Source organism: Lingula anatina, chromosome 6 (genome assembly GCF_051362555.1).
Source record: "Lingula anatina isolate TDL-2025a chromosome 6, LinAna3.0, whole genome shotgun sequence".
Classification (NCBI taxonomy): domain Eukaryota; kingdom Metazoa; phylum Brachiopoda; class Lingulata; order Lingulida; family Lingulidae; genus Lingula; species Lingula anatina.
Genome location: NC_141772.1, coordinates 15,158,040 through 15,174,302, shown reverse-complemented (window position 1 = coordinate 15,174,302; position 16,263 = coordinate 15,158,040). Strand labels below are relative to the sequence as shown.

Sequence of the window (16,263 nt, the reverse complement as noted above, 5' to 3'; positions counted from 1 at the left end):
TGCCCCTCATTTTAATAAAGAACTCACCTTCGTTTGGGGCACTCATCGCTAACCTGTACCAAAAGTTCACATCCCCTTCTTCACACTGCGCGTTACAATAAAACTCAAAATACATGTTGTTGGCAATGGAGGCGTGGGGACACTTGGTTACTGTACCCTGCAATATTAAATAGTGTTCAGTTCACAAAATCCATGGGGGTCTCTATAATGTATCTGTCACTCATGATGACCTTGCAAGGGTGGGCTCACAATGAAACTATCGTATTAGGTATTTTGAACTAACTCCGCTGGGACTCTCGCTTAATGCAATCAGATTAACACGCCTTTTCCTAGTACCGGGTAGAATACAGAAAAGCTGGTGACTGTACAGTATGAGTGTGTTGGAAAGGAGGAGGCTTGTTAATCTGTTTCTCAGTGAGAGTCCCATGGAGTAAGTTCGAACTATCTAGTACAATAGTTTAATTGTGAAAGCAACCTTAGATATGAAATTAGACCTTTACTAGTACTTGTTTTGCCTTTAGTTAGTACAGTGAGCTCCAGGTCTGATGAGTGTCAGCTTCTTGATTCACAAATTTCAAATTGTTCAAGCTTATTACATTAAGCCCCCTTTACATTGGACCGACTTTTTTTATGTGTCCTTTGTACAACCATGAAACTGGCATTGCTGTAGTCAAAGCATCGCTTTGGTTGCAAAATAAGTGCTCAATGATCAGCCAGTTGTCAGCCATAAAGTATTATTTGTTTTTACTCTCACATGGGTCTGCACTACGGGACACAGAAAGGATGCCATCCAGTGTAAAGGGGCCTTTTGTGGGCATGTGCGTGTATGTGGAAATTTGAACGAGGTGGCCCCTGCCTGGTCTCACACTCAGGCTATCACCTTATTCAATTATTTACCACTGCTGCTATGTATGACTTACCTGGCCACAGGTTGAGGTGTCTGCTTGGTCCCTCACACTGAAGTAAAAAATACACAAAAACTTTAAAAAAAATGCTAAAGGAGTGATGATATTGACAAATACAAAATAAATTGATTTTTGAAAAAAATTTCTCAAAGTAAAATATTTATATTATGGAGCATCTTACGAGAGGGGGGTTCTCCTGTAATCATTTAACATATCCAAGTCAATGAAAAAGGAGACCATACATGCACACACACAAGCAGAAATTCATGTTTGGTAACATCACTTACATAAACAGGCATCTTTTTTTTATTTTTCCTCTGAAATGGCTAAAATGGAGAAAGTCCCCTTAACAAAGATTAATTTTTAGTCCCTGATATTGCGGTATGCTTATTTACAGTCCATATAAAACTGACAGTTAAATAATGTGACAAATAATGAAATCAATTTTAAACACACAATATTAGTGCAATAACTTCTTGTTTAAATTCAATATTCAATATACTAGTAAATGTCTGAATATGAAACTTACCATATTCTTGCAGGAGGGTTGGTTTCAATCTATAAATAAAACAGAATAATCAAAATACATTTAACTGCATTCGGCAGCTTTGCATTTCCAAACATAAAGTATTAAAAAAATGTGGAACTCATTTTTTTTAGAAAAAAAGCTTTCTGATTTTACAATAATAAATTCATTAGTAAGAAGGGAAAAGGATATAACAATGTCTGGGAATTGCTAATATAGAACTTACAATAGTGTCAATGAGTACATATATAAAAATAAATGTGTATCACATTGTTTATTTAACACTACCAGTAGTGCAGAATTTATAATCAATGATATACATATATGGGCCAAGATGAACAAACACAACAGCTCAAGTAATATATATATTGCTCTATGATTAAATATTTTATCATTTCCCAATATGTTATTCAAATTTTTATTATGACACATGCATTATTGGAAATGAGCAACTATTTAACTGAGAACAAATTAAATTGGGTCAAATACTAATATTTGCTCTAAAGTGAGTATAAAAGTATGTATAAATTCAATAAGTTTTAGTTCAATTCCCAAGTACTACCATCAACAAACAACACCACATATGACCTACCAAAATCTGAATCTCTACATTTTGTGTGTTACTGAGTTTCACACATGGGTTCTGGATGTCTTGTTCATAGTACCAAGTAGATGCATTGAATCCTAGAGGCCTGCCTCCTTCTTTGGTAAGACTGCTGAAATTCCTGGCCAGAAAGAAGAAATGCAGTTAACAACAACTGGATTTTTTATCCTATCTTTCTTTACACCTCTGTTTCTTTTTCAAGAAATCATAACAGGGAAGAAATGCAGAAGTATGTGTTAAATCACACATATACTAATGTTGGCAGAAAATAATTTCACCATAATCAGTAATTTAAATGTGCTCTTAAAAAATAAACAAGGCAGCAAAGCTGTCAAATGTACAGACAAAAACCAGAAAATAAAAACGCAGGATATAGGATACTGTCAATTCTGATAAACTAATGTATTATGCTTACTGTAACTGCATAGCCAACATCAAATTCTTATTCTGCATAACATTGGATTAGGATGAAAGTAAAATGTGTATCAAGCATTAGACTAAGTTCCCATACCTAGATCAATCTAACAGGATCAATCCAACTCCAAGGGGTTTCTCAATAAATTGCTTTCAGTTTGAGAGTCTTAGGATTCTGGCATGCCAGTTTCAGTAGGCGTGACAGAAAACTAAGCCACTTACATTGATTGCAATTTAAAGCTTATCAACCATCAAATAACCATCAAAATTTTTTATAAAAAAATAAAAGTATCATGAATATTCAGAAAATGTGATTTGGGAAGGTCTTCAAGGCCATGGCAGTTCAGAGTCACACTTTCAAAATGCCAAAATGTAAACAAGAAATAACTGTACTGAAATGATTTTCTTTCCATTTTCAACACCTTTTTTAAAACAAAATGATCAATAAACTGTCATTTTTAAATGTTCAACTAGGAAAATTGTTGACATAGGAAAAATATCAATAAAACAATTTTCAATGTCCAATTTGCTCCATTTGCAGATGCTGAACATAGTGAATGATTAAATCTGACAGACTGCAATGATGAGTTCCTTTCCATTTATGATACTTTATTACACAATGCACAATATTATAACAGGTTTACCGTCATTTTTTTATAATCAACAAACAATATTGTTAAGAAGCAGAAAATGTCAAAACAACACTTTTACATATCTTATTAGTTCCATAATGAGACTGTTAACATGCCTAAGAATTAAATCTGAAGAAATAACAATTATACACAAAAATACAGAAAATGCACAGCACTTCTGGTGGATGGGAGTAAAAAATCACATCTTGAAGATGCTAGTGTTTGAAAAATAATTTCAAAAAAATTTTAAATAAAACGTAAAAAATTCCAATAAAGCTGCTATTCAAACTTTTAATCTAGCTGTATTAACTTGATATTAATAACCCCAACAAGTTTGAGAAAAATAAACCACTGTTATTCATCTATAGCATGTTGGCATAACACATTCTTTTTGTTGTAAATTTATTTGCAATGTTAAACACCATTTATCTGCACAATTATCACCAAATCCTAATTTTGTGACACAGTTAAGAGAGCTAAACCTATGGGACTTTACAGGGAAATCTCAAGGAGTGTTTTATGTAATCTCATTTAATGGCCAATTGAAAATTAATGAGTAGGCAAGTGACTTTATAGACCTTAATTTAATTAGTGATCACCCAAGGGACAATTTTATAGACTGCTATCCATACAGTACCATCATATAGCACAAAGGTGTTGCATACATGCTGAAAAAAAGTGAAAAAACAGCATTACTTCCCTAAAAATGACCTGATCATGCTGATTTTCAAACTTGACCTGCGTATTATGAATATTCATTAGTTCTGCAAGTTTCAAACCAAAAGGTAAAATGGTTTTCCACTTATCATGTTTTCAGTGTTGCATATATGCTGAAAAAAGTGAAAAACAGCATAACTTCCCTAAAAATGACCCAATCATACTGATTTTCAAACATGACCTGCGTATTATGAATATTCATCAGTTCGTTAAGTTTGAAACCAAAAGGTAAAATGGTTTTCCACTTATCGTGTTATCGGTGCTGCATATATGCTGAAAAAAGTGAAAAAACAGCATAACTACCCTAAAAATGACCCGATCATGCTGATTTTCGAACTTGACCTGCGTAATATGAATATTCATAAGTTCTGCAAGTTTCAAACCAAAAGGTAAAATGATTTTTCACTTATCATGTTATCAGTGTTGCATATATGGCGAAAAAAGTGAAAAACAGCATAACTCTCCTAAAAATGACCCGATCATGCTGATTTTCGAACTTGACCTGCGTATTATGAATATTCATCATTTTTGTAAGTTTCAAGGGAAAAGGTAAAATGGTTTTCCACTTATCGTGTTATCGGTGCTGCATATATGCTGAAACAAGACAGCACTGTTCTGCAATGGGTTTACTTCCATTTTTAAAACACTTTTTTAACATAAAACAAAATAAACAGTTTTCTACCATTTGTATATGATCAACTAAGAAAATTGATGAGATGGGAAAAATATCAATAGAACAGTGTTAAATGTCCAATTTCCTCCATTCTGAGATAATGAATATAGTAGATGATTGAATCTGACAAACTGCAATGATATTTGTTTATTTCCATTTTTGACACTTTATAACATAATACTCAATAACAAGTTTACCATCATTTTTACATAATCAACTAACAATGTTATTAAGATACAGGAAATGTCAAACAAACACTTTTACGTATCTTATTAGTTCAATAATGAGACTGTTAACATGCCTAACAATTAAATCTGAGGAAATGTGAAAAAACAGCAGAACTTCTAAAAGAATGGCCCGTTTATGCTGATTTTGGAACTCAACCTGCGTTTTAGTTAGTCTGACTACTCCTGTGAGTATAATGACAATTGGCCTATCTGTTTTTCTTATATTGTGTTATTAGCGTTGCATATATGTTGAAAGAAGTGAAAAAACAGCATAACTTCCCTAAAAATGGCCCGATCATGCTGATTTTCGAACTTTACCTGCGTATTATAAATATTCATCAGTTCTGTAAGTTTCAAGCCAAAAGGTAAAATGGTTTTACATTTATGGTGTTATCGGTGCTGCTTATATGCTGAAAAAAGAGAAAAAATAGCCTAAATTCACTAAAAATGACCCAATCACGCTGATTTTCAAACTTGACCTGCGTATTATGAATATTCATCAGTTCTGTAAGTTTCAAGCCAAAAGGTAAAATGGTTTTCCACTTATCGTGTTATCGGTGCTGCATACATGCTGAAAAAAGTGAAAAAACAGCATAAATTCCCTATAAGTGACCCGATCATGCTGATTTTCGAACTTGACCTGCGTATTATGAATATTTATCAGTTCTGTAAGTTTCAAGCCAAAAGGTAAAATGGTTTTCCACTTATCGTGTTATCGGTGCTGCATATATGCTGAAAAAAGTGAAAAAACAGCATATATTCCCTATAAGTGACCCGATCATGCTGATTTTCGAACTTGACCTGCGTATTACAAATATTCATCAGTTCTGTAAGTTTCAAGCCAAAAGAAAAAACAGTTTTCCACTTATCGTGTTATCGGTAAAAGTGCACGGCGACGGCGACGACGGCGACGGCGACGACAGACGCAGATGATGGCTATCATTTGACACATCTGATATCAATAGAAACGAAATTAAAAGCATAAGGCTTCAGGCCCATCAGAGTTCAAGTTTATACTTAGAAAGTGCCAGAATGAGAAAAATGAAAATTTCACAAAAAATGCATAAATTCAATAAAAATGATAATCCAATAGAGCTGGTTTTCTCATATGAGCTGAAGGCCAATCCTAAAAATCGTACTTGTAAGTTAAAAATGATAATAAGTAGCACAGTTTTCTTTTCATAATGTTTGCAGTAGCAGTGCAAAAAGATTGTTGTCAATTTTGATGTAACATTACATAATAAATTAGAGAATAATTATCACCAAATTTTGTTTATTGACTATAAATAGGATGGACATGTAGAAAATATGATTACCATTCGGCTTCATGTTCATGGGAGCTCTGAGTCCCACAATGAATATGCCAAAAAGATAATGAATATTACACTTAAATGTATAGCTTCCAGAAAAAGAAGCCAATTAGACTGCTTTTCCAACTCAGGCTGCATTTTAGTCCTGTGTTTCTTTTTTGAAAGTTTGACAGTCATAAGTAACACAGTTTTCCCCATAATGGTCATCAAGGCAGCAGCACCCAAAATTGTGTTTTCTTCTATTTTGATGCAACATTACATAATGCTTAACAACATAATGACCATCGATTTTTAATAATAAAATATAAGTGTCATGGATTTTCAGAAAATGTGACTAGCATGGGTCTTCAAGCCCGTGGAGGTTCTAAGTCACACCTTGGAAATGCCAATATGTGAAAAATTACATTTTCAAAAAAAACTGTTTAATTGCCAGAAAAATTTACCAAACAGACTGCATTGCCTACTGAAGCTGTATTTAGACCCATGTTTCTTTCCTGTAAGTTTGAGAACAGTAATTGACACGATTTTCCTTAAATGGTCATCATGGGAGCAGTGCCCAAAACAGGGGTTTCTTCAAATTTTGATGCAACATTACATAATGTTTAACAGCATAATGACCATCAATTTTTAATTATAAAATATTAGTATAACGCATATTCAGAAAATGTGACAAGCAAAGGTCTTCAGGATCATGGAACTTCAAAGTCATACATTGAAAATGCCAATATGTGAACAAGGCAGCAAAGCTGTCAAATGTACAGACAAAAAGCAGGAAATAACAAAAAAGGCTACTGTCAATTCTGATGCAAAAGTACATTATGTTAAACTGCAAATTCAACATCAAATTTTAATTATGCTCAACAGGTAATACCAACGTAAGTTAAATGTGTAACAAGCATAAGGCTTCAGGCCCATGGGAGTTCAAGTTCACACTTTGAAAATGTATAACTTCCAGAAAAAGAAGCCAATTAGACTGCTTTTCCAACTCAGGCTGCATGTCGATTTTCGAACTTGACCTGCGTTTTAGTAAGATCGATTACTCCTGAGAGTTTCATGACAACAGGCCTATCGGTTTTCCTAAAAATGTGTTTACAGTGTTGCATATATGTTGAAAAGTGAAAAAAAAGCATAACTTCTACAATAATGGCTCGATCATCCTGCATTTTATGAAAATTCATCAGCTCTATAAATATAAAGACCAAAAGTAAAACTGCCTTCCACTTATCATGTTTACAATGAAAGTGCAAGGCGCCGGCGTCGGCTATGATGGCGACGACAGACGCAGGTGATGGCAATATGTACAGACACATTTATATATATTTACTGTACTGTTTGAGAACAGTAATTGACATGGTTTTTCTTAAATGGTCACAATGGGAGCAGTGCCCAAATTAGATTTTTTTCAAATTTTGATGCAATATTACATAATTTTTAACAGCATAATAACCATCAATTTTTAATAATAAAATATTAGTATCATGGATATTCAGAAAATGTGACTAGCAAAGGTCTTCAGGCCCATGGAACTTCAAAGTCACAACTTGAAAATGCCAAAATGTAAACAAGACAGCACTGTTCTGAAATGGGTTTATTTCCATTTTTAACATAAAACAAAATTAACAGTTTACTGCCATTTTTATATGACCAACTAAGAAAATTGATGAGATGGGAAAAATATCAATAGAGCAGTGTTAAATGTCCAATTTCCTCCATTCTGAGATTCTGAACATAGTGAATGATTCAGTCTGACAAACTGCAATGATATGAGTTTATTTCCATTTTTGAAACTTTATTACACAATATACAATAACAAGTTTAACATCATTTTTACAAAATCAACTAACAATGTTGTAAAGATGCAGGAAATGTCAAAAAAACACTTTTACACATCTTATTAATTAAATAATGAAACTGTTAACATGCCTAAGAATTGAATCTAAGGAAATGTAAAAAACAGCATAACTTCTAAAATAATGGCCCGATTATGCTGATTTTTGAACTTAACCTGCATTTTAGCAGGAATGACCACTCCTGTGAGTTTAATGACAATTGGCCTATCTGTTTTCCTTATATTGTGTTTACAGTGTTGCATATATGCTGAAAAGTGAAAAAAAGCATAACTACTAAAAAAGTGGCCCGATCATGCCGATTTTCGAACTTGACCTGCGTTTTAGTAAGATCAATTTTTCCTGTGAGTTTCATGACAACAGGCCTATTGGTTTTTGTTGAAATGTGTTTACAGTGTTGCATATATGCTGAAAAGTGAAAAAATAGCATAACTTCTACAATAATGGCCCGATCATGCTGATTTTCGAACTTGACCTGCGTTTTATGAATATTCATCAGCTCTGTAAATATAAAGCCAAAAAGTAAAACTGTCTTCCACTTATCGTGTTTACAAGGAAAGTGCACGGCGACGACGGCGACGGCGACAGCGACGACGGCGACGGCGACGACAGACGCAGGTGATGGCAATATGTACAGACACATCTGTGTCTGTACATAAAAATTAAATTTTCACAAAAAAACTGCTTAACTACCAGAAAAATTTACCAAACAGACTGCATTGCCTACTGAAGCTGTATTTTAGTCCCATGTTTCTTTCCTGTAAGTTTGAGAACAGTAAGTGACATGACTTTCCTTAAATGGTCATCATGGGAGCAGTGCCCAAAATAGGGGTTTCTTCAAATTTTGATGCAATATTACATAATGTTTTTAGACAGCATAATGACCATCAATTTTTAAACATAAAATATTAGTACCATGGATATTCAGAAAATGTGACTAGCAAAGATCTGCAGGTTCATGGAACTTCAAAGTCACATCTTAAAAATGCCAAACTGTAAAAAAAGACAGCACTGTTCTGAAATGGGTTTATTTCCATTTTAACACTTTTTAAACAAAACAAAATAAACAGTATACTTCCATTTTTATATGACCAACTAAGAAAATTGATGAGATGGGAAAAATATCAATAGAACAGTGTTAAATGTCCAATTTCCTCCATTCTGAGATTCTGAACATAGTTGATGATTGAATCTAACAAACTGCAATATGATATGATATGAGTTTATTTCCATTTTTGACACTTTATTACACAATACACGATATCAAGTTTACCATCATTTTTACATAATCAACTAACAATGTTGTAAAGATGCAGGAAATATCAAACAAACACTTTTACGTATCTTATTAGTTAAATAATGAGACTGTTAACATGCTTAAGAATTGAATCTGAGGAAATGTGAAAAAACAGCATAACTTCTAAAATAATGGCCAGATTATGCTGATTTTCCAACTCAACCTGCACTTTAGTAAGATTGACCACTCCTGTAAGTATAATGACAATTGGCCTATCTGTTTTTCTTATATAGTGTTATCAGTGTTGCATATATGTTGAAAAAAGTGAAAAAATAGCATAACTCCCCTAAAAATGTCTTGATCATGCTGATTTTTGAACTTGATCTGCGGATTATGAATCTTCATCAGTTTTGTAAGTTTGAAGCCAAAAAGTAAAGCTGTTTTCCACTTATCGTGTTATCGGTGCTGCATATATGCTGAAAAACGTAAAAAAAAAAACAGCATAACTTCCCTACAAGTCACCCGATCATGCTGATTTTCGAACTTGACCTGCGTATTATAAATATTTATCAGTTCTCTAAGTTTCAAGCCAAAAGCCAAAATGGTTTTCCAGTTATCGTGTTATCGGTGCTGTATATATATGCTGAAAAAAGAGAAAAAATAGCCTAAATTCACTAAAAAATGACCCAATCATGCCGATTTTCGAACTTGACCTGCGTATTATGAATATTTATCAGTTCTGTAAGTTTCAAGCCAAAAAGTAAAATGGTTTTCCACTTATCATGTTATCGGTGCTGCATTTATGCTGAAAAAAGAGAAAAAATAGCATAAATTCATTAAAAATGACCCAATCACGCTGATTTTCGAACTTGACCTGCGTATTATGAATATTCATCAGTTCTGTAAGTTTCAAGCCAAAAAGTAAAACAGTTTTCCACTTATCGTGTTATCGGTGCTTCACTTATGCTGAAAAAAGTGAAAAAACAGCATAAATTCCCTATAAGTGACCCGATCATGCTGATTTTCGAACTTGACCTGCGTATTATGAATATTCATTAGTTCTGTAAGTTTCAAGCCAAAAGAAAAAACAGTTTTCCACTTATCGTGTTATCGGTAAAAGTGCACGGCGACGGCGACGACGGCGACAGCGATGACGGCGACGGCGACGACAGACGCAGATGATGGCTATATGTACAGACACATCTGTGTCTGTACATAAAAAAGAAAAACAAGGCAGCAAAGCTGTCAAATGTACAGACAAAAAACAGGAAATAACTATGCACAAAATAAGCTACTGTCAATTCTGATGCAAAAATACATTATGTTAAACTGCAAATTCAACATCAAATTTTAATTATCCTCAACAGGTAATACCAATGTAATTAAAATATGTGACAAGTTTACACTTTGAAAATGTATAACTTCCAGAAAAAGAAGTCACTTAGACTGCTTTTCCAACTCAGACTGCATTTTAGTCCTGTATTTCTTTTTTGAAAGTTTGGCAATCATAGGTAACATGGTTTTCCCATAATGGTCATCATGGCAGCAGCACCCAAAATTGTGTTTTCTTCTATTCTGATGCAATATTACATAATGGTTAACAGCATAATGACTGTCAATTTTTAATAATAAAATATACGTATCATGGATTTTCAGAAAATGTGACTAGCATGGGTCTTCAAGCCCGTGGAACTTCAAAGTCACACCTTAAAAATGCCAATATGTGAAAAATTAAATTTTCACAAAATAACTGTTTAACTGGCAGTAAGAATTACCAAACAGACTGTATTTCCTACTGAAGCTGTATTTTAGTCCGTTGTTTCTTTCCTGTAAGTTTGAGAACAGTAAATGACATGGTTTTTCTTAAATGGTCATCATTGGAGCAGTGCCCAAAATAGTTTTTTTTTTTTTTTTCAAATTTTGATGCAATATTACATAATGTTTAACAGCATAATGACCATCAACTTTAATAATAAAATATTAGTATTATGGATATTCAGAAAATGTGACTAGCAAAGGTCTTCAGGCCCATGGAACTTCAAAGTCACAACTTGAAAATGCCAAAATGTAAACAAGACAGCACTGTTCTGAAATGTTTTTTTTTTCATTTTTAACAATTTTTAACATAAAACAAAATTAACAGTTTTCTGCCATTTTTATATGATCAACTAAGAAAATTGATGAGATGGGAAAAATATCAACAGAGCAGTGTTAAATGTCCAATCTCTTCCATTCTGAGATTCTGAACATAGTGAATGATTGAATCTGACAAACTGCAATGATATGAGTTTATTTCCATTTTTGAAACTTTATTACACAATACACGATAACAAGTTTACCATCATTTTTACATAATCAACTAATAATGTTGTAAAATTGCAGGAAATGCCAAACACACACTTTTACGTATCTTATTAGTTTAATAATGAAACTGTTTACATGCCTAAGAATTAAATCTGAGGAAATGTGAAAAAACTGCATTTCTTTAAAATAATGGCCCGATTATGCTGATTTTTGAACTCAACCTGCGTTTTAGCAGGAATGACCACTCCTGTGAGTTTAATGACAATTGGCCTATCTGTTTTTCTTATATTGTGTTTACAGTGTTGCATATATGCTGAAAAGTGAAAAAAAAAGCATAACTTCTACATTAATGGCCTGATCATGCTGATTTTCGAACTTGACCTGCATTTTATGAATATTCATCAGCTCTGTAAATATACAACCAAAAAGTAAAACTGCCTTCCACTTATCGTGTTTACAATGAAAGTGCATGGCGCCGGCGACAGCGACAGTGACAGCAACGACGGGGACGACAGACGCAAGTGATGGCAATATGTACAGACACATCTGTACATATCAACTGTACTGTTTGAGAACAGTAAGTGACATGGTTTTTCTTAAATGGTCATCATGGGAGCAGTGCCCAAAATAGGTTTTTTTCAAATTTTGATGCAATATTACATAATGCTTAACAGCATAATGATCATCAATTTTTTATAATAAAATATTAGTATCATGGACAAATAGTAAACGTGACTAACAAAGGTTTTCAGGCCGATGGAACTTCAAAGTCACGACTTAAAGGACAATGTTCATGTAAAAATCCATTTCTCGAATTTTGAAGATACAGCACTCAATCTATACACTAGAGGTATGCTTTAATCGATCCCCGCCATCTAAAAATTATAAAAACAATCTATTAGTAGAAAAAAAAGCGTTTTAGTAAACCTCACCTCAATATGCAAAAATGAAGCAACAGATCTGGGTCACGTGGTACTGTGACGACAATCACGATAAAGGTCTATGAGACTCTGAGCTGCATGTTGCATACAGACGGAGAAGTTAAGGAAAGTTGTGTAGAACGGAGTTGAGGAATTTTCGTTATGCCTCGGTGTGTTGCCGTGGGATTCAGCAAAATTGCAGCTCTCGTTGACAATCTTTCTTTGTCTGTGACGGTCTTCCGTGACTTACTTACTAACTTCGGTGACAATAGTTGCGATGCTCTAGATCATGGTCACCTCAGGTGGTTTAGATCATATCAAGAGCTGGTAGTCTTTCAGATTAACTGTCATCAGTTGGCAAACTTACTGATTGCTGATGCATTTTAAATGCATTGTAGTTGACCAAAAGCTCGTTTACAACAAACCTGTTAATTATGCACCGCTGCAATTCCCAAGCCAGGTAATAACAGGTATGAAACTCGTCTTGGTGGGCTTTCATATTTTTCAATATATCTCATTTATTTCATGGGGTTATTTTATTGGTATTTGTAAATGACGTTAAATATCAATACTTAAACAATTAAGTTCAAACACGGTCGCGAACATTAATAAAAGAAATTGCTCTCAGGGTATCTTGAAGCTTCCGTGGAAGAAAACGTGTTGAGGAAAAACAGGAAAAAGAGCGTTATATTAAAGAAAAAATGGGAACTGCTATAATAAAATGGTTTGTTATCCTAATTCGTTTATGCTTTGAGGATTTGTTTCTGAAGATTATTTCATCTGAAATATTAAATAATTTAAAAGATTGATCATTTTATAACTTGAAACGCAAATTCTGCGTCAGTACGCAATTTTTTTTTTTTTTTTTTTTTTTTTTTTTTTGCAAATTTGTAAGCTTATAACACCGTGCTATTATAAAGATCTACTCAAGAAAAAAATTTGCTTGGGTAAAATTGAGTACGGAATGAACTGGAGACACTTGGCTTGTCATTAAGTTTACACGAAAATATGTCAGGTAACTTTATACTGTCTTTGAAAGAGTAAAGATTGAAAGATAATTTTAGACAAACTTTGACGGGGGAAATACCTACAAAGAGTAATGGACTATTTCGCCAACATCTTGTTGAAAATTTTACACTGCAATTCTATTCAAATAAGCTAAGGAACTAATTGCCAAATTAATACTCTCATCACATAACAGGGGGGTAACCAGACCTGCAAAAATTGTACGCACATATTTAAAAAGATTACAAGCACATACAGCAAAATGTAGACTTACGCAAAACATGAAGGACAGCGTACCGTAATCACAGCAAATGTACCTCATATAGTAGCTTAATTTCCATTAATAATAAAATCATCATTTAAGTCAAAAATATTCTTGCGATTTAATAACTATTTTAATTTACCCAGAACGGTATATTTATTTTAAAGGCGGTTAACTGAAATATAGTTTTATGATTTGTTTGTGAAAATTGCCCATGTCACCCTGTTAGTTTGGAGGTCTAAGCTGGATCAAGTCCGTGTTAAAATTCCTATGAAGTTGTGCAGGAAAAATTCTTCCTTTCTTTCTCTAGCTCCTCGATAAACCTGGTGTTCAGATTTTATCTAGTACCCCCAGGTCTACGGGAGCTGCGCTTTGTAACTAACGCACAGGTAGATTTTACCTGAGATAACTGGAGTAAAGCTTAGATAGAGAGTGCGTTCGATACAAGCAAGACAAATTGAATGCCATTTAACCCTCTAATTAAGAGGTAAAGGAAGTTCCAGTTAGATGGATGATTAAGATAGGACTTGTCAAGGTAACGGGCATTGTTTACCTCAGTTTAATAAAAGTATGCAAGACGGAGTGTCAGCGGTTTAATAAAATAAATTGAATTTCACAAATAACATGGACTTCATATGCAATAATCAACATTTCCCTTAACTCATTCAAATGCAGTGTTTTATACAACTTGGGATAACCATAATGAAATGCTTGTTAAAGAAATGACTAGACGGGAAATGGTTTTACACAGCTTCACGAGGATTTAGACCCCTCGGGTAAGAGATTTGAATGAGTATAAACTTTTATCAGAAGCCAGATAGAGAAGTCATCTTACAGGTAGACAATGCAGCTCAGTTTGACAGCTAAGCACGCTCTGTTCTCCAGTGGCACGATTGTCGTCATTGGACCACGTGACCACGTAGCTCATTAACTCCCAGGCCGAGCAAATAGGACGTTTTTTAAAGCGAAAAATTTACAAAATGAGCTTTTAATTTGTGTATTTGGATTAAGATATCGTTAGTTGGGCATGTTTTCTGAAGAATATGTTCCGTTCAGGCCATTCTGACGGCATGAAGCAAACCCTTTAAAGATGCCAAAATGTAAACAAGACTGCACTGTTCTGAAATGGGTTTATTTCCATTTTTAACACTTTTTTAACATAAAACAAAATTAATAGGTTACTGCCATTTTTATAAGATCAACTAAGAAAATTGATGAGATGTGAAAAATATCAATAGAACAGTGTTAAATGTCCAATTTCTTCCATTCTGAGATTCTGAACATAGTGAATGATTGAATCTGACAAACTGCAATGATATGAGTTTATTTCCATTTTTGACACTTTATTACACAATACACGATAACAAGTTTACCATCATTTTTACATAATCAACTAACAATGTTGTAAAGATGCAGGAAATGTCAAACAAACACTTTTACGTATCTTATTACTTAAATAATAAGGCTATTAACATGCCTAAGAATTAAATCTGAGGAAATCTGAAGAAATGTGAAAAAAACAGCATAACTTCTAAAATAATGCCCCGATTATGCTGATTTTCGAACTCAACCTGCGTTTTAGTAAGACTGACCATTCCTGTGAGTTTCATGACAATAGGCCTAACGGTTTTCCTTAAAATGTGTTTACAAGGTTGCATAAAAGCTGAAAAGTGAAAAAAACAGCATAACTTCTACAATAATGGCCCGATCATGCTGATTTTCGAACTTGACCTGCGTTTTATGAATATTCATCAGCTCTTTAAATATAAAGCCAAAAAGTAAAACTGCCTTCCACTTATCGTGTTTACAAGGAAAGTGCACGGCGACGGCATCGGCATCGGCATCGCCATCGGCATCGGCATCGGCGACGACAGACGCAGGTGATGGCAATATGTACAGACACATCTGTGTCTGTACATAAAAAATGTGTCTCAAAAACAAGCAGTATACCTAGCTGTTAAGAGGTGTTGCTTACCTATCATAGTTTTCTGGTGCTATCAGGACATAATCTATAGGGTTTGAGCACTGGGCAGCATCAGATACTGCACAACAACAACAACAACAATGATAATAAAAGCAACAAAAAATAAAAAATAATAATAATCTTTTACAAAAATAGATCTACATGATACATTTAAACAAAATAAATGAAATTAAAACAAAAAAGTATTAATTTTTTGTTTTAAATATTATGACTTATAGACACAATTTGCAATTACACTATTTCTGAACTTCATGCACTGGTTTTAAGTTTTTTTTTAAATTTTTTAATTTGCATATGCGTTAATCAAGCGAATTTTTATGGGTACTAGTACAATACGATTCCAAAATAAATAAGCATACCTGACAGAAGGACCAGTAAAATTACCAGCAGTAAAAGGGTTTTCAGCTGAAACTCCATTGCTCTTGCACTCTTCGATTTCGATTAAATGTTCTCAAAGCTCCGCGTTACAACGTAAATTGCCTCATCTACGTAAGTAGAAGTCAGTACGCCTAAATTTCCCAAGCCAAAAACTTTCAGATAAACTATCAAAAATGGAATATAAGTGCAAAAAATCTAGCAACACATATGCTCTCGCGTACTAGAGTCTACGGTTTTAGAATCTCATCGTGACTAATAATCTTCAGAATGACAACACTCAAACCAAATGCGGAAGTGTGTGGGCCGCTTTTACTTATT

General features: G+C 33.7%; 1 protein-coding gene and 1 long non-coding RNA gene across 2 annotated transcripts in view; both read right to left on the bottom strand.

Annotated features, from left to right (window-relative positions):
• The window catches only part of LOC106152340 (uncharacterized), an 18,054-nt gene extending 1,791 nt beyond the window's left edge, over positions 1–16,263 (bottom strand). The window contains exons 1-6 of the mRNA XM_013525886.3: positions 15,927–16,263; positions 15,559–15,625; positions 2,024–2,156; positions 1,435–1,463; positions 921–957; positions 28–157 (exon numbers count right to left, since the gene is read on the bottom strand). Of these exons, the coding sequence (XP_013381340.2) occupies positions 28–157; positions 921–957; positions 1,435–1,463; positions 2,024–2,156; positions 15,559–15,625; positions 15,927–15,984 (454 nt within the window). The 5' untranslated portion in view covers positions 15,985–16,263. The remainder of the gene's footprint in view (positions 1–27; positions 158–920; positions 958–1,434; positions 1,464–2,023; positions 2,157–15,558; positions 15,626–15,926) is intronic.
• Positions 11,367–12,173, bottom strand: LOC147761229 (uncharacterized). The gene is made up of 2 exons (XR_015335128.1): positions 11,782–12,173; positions 11,367–11,750 (listed from the first exon to the last, which is right to left on the bottom strand). It is a non-coding gene; the product is annotated as an uncharacterized LOC147761229 (long non-coding RNA).